A 5,215-nucleotide genomic window follows, 5' to 3' on the forward strand; every position below is an offset into this window, starting at 1 on the left:
GTAACGTCGCCAAATGTGACTGAGGTCCTATATTCCTTTCTTTCAGGGTTCGAGAGTGACTTAACCGTTGCCCACAATTCACCTATACCGGCTCTAATGTTGCAGCTCTTCAGATGATTTAACCATTTGATCAGCTTATGCTCGTCGACCAGCCTGTTAACTTCCAGTGTCAGCTCCCTGACTCTGAAACTCGGCCAATCAGCTTTCTTATGATTGACGATCCCCCACCTCCACTTCTGGTGCGATCTTTCCTTAGCACATTGTAACCATCACAATGCTCTAAGCTGTGGTTGTCGTTCAGCTTGGTTTCTTGCACCACCGCGACCTTGATGTTCTTCTGACTCATGAAATCTACTGTTTCCTCGATCTTACCTCGGAGTCCATTGCAATTAAATTGCAAAAAGGATGCATTCACTGGGATTGGGACAACAACGGCTGGTGTTACAGGCTGTGTGTGCGGTTGTTGTCGAGGGGACTGCGGAGGAGTTTCGTAGTCAGACGACGAGGGAGTTTCGTAATCCGACGACGACTCACTGGGGACTGTGTTCACGCAGCATGCAGCAACATAGTCCCTCACGTGGACAAGTCCAGAGCAACACCATAGATGCACCTACTCCTGACTGCACCTCCTCTTACTGAAGGTTGGATGTGGGTGGAGATGTAGATGTGACAAAATGAGCACAGATATATTGGTCCTGGGTTTTCCTCCGTCCCGGCACGGGCCATAAAATTCGGAGCAGGCATTCCGGGATATGCTGCTCCCAACACAGAAAAACGAAACAAATACAAACATATGTACACTGAGGTGGCAGCCGATGGCCGGAACTATGATTTTGTGTTGCTCCGGGTCAATCCGGTACGAAAGAACCCGCTGCAGTGGGATTGCAGACAGGATTGTGACAGTTATGCATAACATGTATAAACATACCTTGTAGAAACCACTTTATATATGTATAATCATAAAGGCCTGGGTACATAAGCTGCCTCGCCTGCTTGCCTTTCTTGCTTCTGATAAAAGAATAAAAAAAGGGCAACCTAGTTCGAAAATACGAGAAAAGATCTTTATTCTTTTATTTTTATTATGTCAGAAATGAAGCAGGAAAGCAAGGCAACCAGGCGAAGCAGCATATGTAGCCATGCCTTAAGGGCCAAATACATACGGTCCATGTGACGCGTTGAAAACAACAACCACATGAAAAAAGTATAAGTGATGCCAAGTTTGTTCTTGAAGTATTCATGTGGTTGTTGTAACGCGATGCTCAACGGACCATATGTGCTGCGGCCTTTACGTGTATGTACATGCTTTCTGTTTCTGCTTAAAAGTCTCTGTACATTAGTCCCGGTCCACACAGCGTGAATTTCAGTAAAAAATGTCATTAGCTTTGTTCCATTACTTTTTTAATGGTAAGAGTGGTAAAAGAGAAAAGTGTCAAAATTGCTCGAAATTGCTCTCTCATGAACAATTTTACCAGAAAAGTAAAGGAACGGAAAAATGGTAGATCTGGCAGCAATGTCAAAAAGAAACATAAAAAGATCTATTTTCATATTTTATTTCACAGTTTTTAATTTAGTTTTGTCAGCGTTCGACTTTTTCTTCTGTTTTTCGTCCTTTTCTTCTTCATTGTGAAATAATCGTCAAACAAAAGTCGAAAAATCAGTTCTCCCATTTTTACCTGCAGAAATTTTGCTGGTAGCCTGTGTAGAAGAGATTTTTTTCGATCTCTCTCCTCTCTGACTATCTTAAAAATTGATTCCAGTTTTGCCACTTTTCGGGGTTAAGGAACGCTTTGCAGGTTAAAAATGGTAACAAATGGTAAAAATGGTAACCTCATGTAAGTAAAGGAACACAGCTATTAACATTTGTATTTCTGGATCGAGTTCCATAGGTCCGTGTTTAGACACACAAATTTCTCGGGAAAGTAAGTTCAGTTTTTAGGCAATAGGGGGTAGGAAAGAGTATTGAGGAGCTCTTTCCTCTCCGCCCTCGCCCAAAAAACTCAATTTACTTTCCCGAGAAATTTGTGTGTCTAAACACAGACTAGTAGAGTAAAATCATAATAGCTATGTTCCTTTACGTTCAGGAATCTTCAGGTTCCTTTATTCATGAAATTATTCTTTTATTTTTGTTATGTCAGAAATGAAGCGGGAAAGCAAGCAACCAGGCGAGGCAGCTTATGTACCCAGACCTTCAAGGGGTGATTACATAAGCTGCCTTGCCTGCTTACCTTGCTTGCTTCTGATAAAAGAATAAAAAAGAAAAGGGCAACCCGGTTCGAAATATGCTCGGCCTTCTTTATTCTTTTATTTTTATTATGTCAGATATGAAGCAGGAAAGCAAGGCAATCAGGCAAGGCAGCTTATGTACGCAGGCCTTTACTTCGGCAAGTAATTCATACGTCAACACAGGACCAATTCCTTTATATTTGTGTTAAATGAAATTAAGTTCACACTTGTTGAAAGAGGTCACTTGGGGCTCAATTCTGTTCCTCTGAAAATATGAAATGATAACTTTTATAAAGGAAAGAACTGTCAAATGAAAAAAAAAATATAAAGACAATATTTTTCATTTGAAATTTTGATAGAACAAGAATCCAGCCCCTGTACTTTGTTTTATCTTCAACCAGACGAATAGTACATTTAGATTTAAAAATGCACTCGAAATTAAATATCAATTCCATATCGTATACGTCAAATAAATCATACCCAGCAAAATTTGAAGGAAGGGGTTCCATACGACGACGTGATTTCATGGCATCTTTTGCATTGGTTCAAACGAAGTCGTGAAAGATCCGATCTTTTCATCAGCATTTGAACCCATTCCATCGATCCAATAGAGATGAATTTTGTGTTTTTATTTATACACATTTTTCTAAATATATATTATATATATGTATTAATTATTTACAATAGGCTTCATGTTATCAGAGACTCGAAATCACAACCAACATTGTTAAAACTCTCGTCGTAATGAAAATATCATTGCAAAGGTTTGCTGAAAATGGCCTGCCAAAGCATTGGTAAAAAGGGCATGTCAAAGCATTGGTGTAAATGACATGCTTTGGATCCAAAAATGAATAGCATCTATTGGGGTCCACGCTCATATAAAATTCATCGATGAAGATGCTAAAAAGATGACATGCCAGATCACTTGCACCAATGATTGAATGACATCTTTGGCGTCGAACATTTTGCTGGGTAGTTATAAATCGACTGATTGTATTTCACGTATACGCTATGGAATTGACATTTTAAATGGAGTGGTTTTTGTAACTCTAGAGTCTAGACATTGTTGAAAAAAGTTAAACACCCAAGTATTTGTATTTGAGATAATGTTTTTTTTTTTTTTTTTTTGTTAAATTAGCTTAGATATTATTGGGATGTGGGAAAATGGAGAGGACGTTTCACATTGCAAAACAAATATAAAATGGGGAACAAAAATTATTTTAGTTAAATTTCAACTGTTGAGTGGAAAGAAATATTTTTAGTTTAACGGAAAGAAAAAACTGGAAACATTTATAAGAAATGTTTTCCAAATACTTTATTATCGGCTGTGGGCTATTGGCCTTTTTAGCAATGGTCACCTCACAGGCTGTATATTCAGGAAATCGAAAAGATCCCAGTAAGTAATGAGAAATACATATTTTTAGTTTCAGTTATTTAAAAAACCCTCTCTTTTAATTTGTTTAGCTCTGGCTGGCCACTGCTACTATAAAGAATACAATCTTACCATAAAAGTTAATGAAACTTTGTATCCACAAAATGTAGACAAGTGTTTTAAAGTGTTCTGTCGTGAGGATTATGTTTTGCGCCTTAACTAGTAAGTAGTGGGCCCATTTTAGTTGTAGTTCTGTTCTCAAAACATCAGTTAAGGCTGAAATCTACAAAAGAATCGGTGCTTTTACCTTAACGTCGAAAAACACAATCAACGTTAAAGTAAAGTTTTGCGCCATTTCTGATAAAAGAATAACAAAAAAATCAAACTTGACTGCACTTTGTAGCTCTGTTCCTTTACGTTCAAGAGTCTTCAACTTTTACCACTTCTTACTCGGAAAGCGTTCCTTTACTTCAGACACCATACAATTCATATGGGGGCAGTTTACAACTTTTGCTACTTTTGCCGGTTTTACCATTTTCAGAAGTAAAAGAACAGACCATGTCTCTTATTATTTTACCAGAAATGGCGCAAAACTTTATTTAAACGTTGATTGTATTGTCGGCTTTCGGCTCAAACGTTAATTGTGTTTTCGGCTAAAGGTCTCGGCACGTAAGCAGCACGGAATTTTTGCTAAAAAGCCAAGCTTTAATGAATTTTTATTGTTTGATTCGCTTTCTTGGTTTGTCATTTCTGGTAAAAGAATAAAGAACTACCGAGACAAATCCAAACTAGGTCGCTCTTGCCCTTTTATTTTTTTTTTACCAGAAATGTTACAATGCCTCGGTGCATAACCAACTGGCTTTCACTCTTAAGTCATTTCTTATAAAAGATTAAAGAACGACCGTACCAAATTCGAACTAAGTAACCCTTTGATTTTGAACAAAAATAATTAGTTTCACAATTTAATATTTCTTTCCTATGTATTTACAGCTGCCCACGTCGAGCTATCCCATGCGAGAGAACTGATTTATCGAAACCCTTTCCTCAGTGTTGTGTTTGTATTTAATCAAATATCCAAACTATAATAAAAAATTAAAAAAAAACACTTGTTTTGAAAAAATGGCCAATAGTTATATATAAATGTGTATACGTTTTCTGTTTCTGCTTAAAACTTATTTCAGACTATACACTTACCCCCAGTTTTTGTAAAAGTTTTTATTCTTCTCACACGAATTGTCAAATTTTGTAGATCGATTTACTTGCTTTAGCGCAAATGTAGAGCGCTGATTTTTAAATGAGGAATTCTTAACGATATATGGAACGGGTATACGAAAAATTAGATGTGTATGTCTTCTTGCAGCTGAGCTATGGATGCCTAAATTATTACGAATATAGACGAACGAACAACATGAAGGAAACCCCCCTTCGATTGTATATGTGTATGTATTGAGAAAATGATTCCTAGACAAGACACTAGGGTGACTTGATAAAGAAAAAGACTTCCATAAATACTTCATAATTACAAAATTGTAAAAATGTTTGTATAAATAGAAGTTATCAAAATCAGCCTTTGTCTTCTAGCCATTAGCATTCAAATACGCCTGATGAGCCTGGCTTAAA

General features: G+C 37.1%; 1 protein-coding gene across 1 annotated transcript; it reads left to right on the top strand.

Annotated features, from left to right (window-relative positions):
• The first annotated feature begins 3,467 nt into the window (after nt 1-3,467).
• Nucleotides 3,468-4,700, top strand: LOC141397434 (uncharacterized). The gene is made up of 3 exons (XM_073973588.1): nt 3,468-3,619; nt 3,688-3,817; nt 4,586-4,700. The coding sequence occupies exons 1-3, from the start codon at nt 3,523-3,525 to the stop codon at nt 4,659-4,661; spliced, it is 303 nt and encodes a 100-aa protein (XP_073829689.1). The 5' UTR covers nt 3,468-3,522; the 3' UTR covers nt 4,662-4,700.
• Nucleotides 4,701-5,215: the final 515 nt, after the last annotated feature.

This window comes from Musca autumnalis, unplaced genomic scaffold (genome assembly GCF_047663935.1).
Source record: "Musca autumnalis isolate F117 unplaced genomic scaffold, ASM4766393v1 scaffold_3, whole genome shotgun sequence".
In the NCBI taxonomy this organism is placed as follows: domain Eukaryota; kingdom Metazoa; phylum Arthropoda; class Insecta; order Diptera; family Muscidae; genus Musca; species Musca autumnalis.

Coding starts and splice junctions, on each gene's coding strand:
- LOC141397434 (XM_073973588.1), top strand. CDS start 3,523: ATGTTTTCCAAATACTTTATTATCGGCTGTGGGCTATTGGCCTTTTTA. Junction 3,620..3,687: donor AGGAAATCGAAAAGATCCCA/GTAAGTAATGAG, acceptor TAATTTGTTTAG/CTCTGGCTGGCCACTGCTAC. Junction 3,818..4,585: donor TATGTTTTGCGCCTTAACTA/GTAAGTAGTGGG, acceptor ATGTATTTACAG/CTGCCCACGTCGAGCTATCC.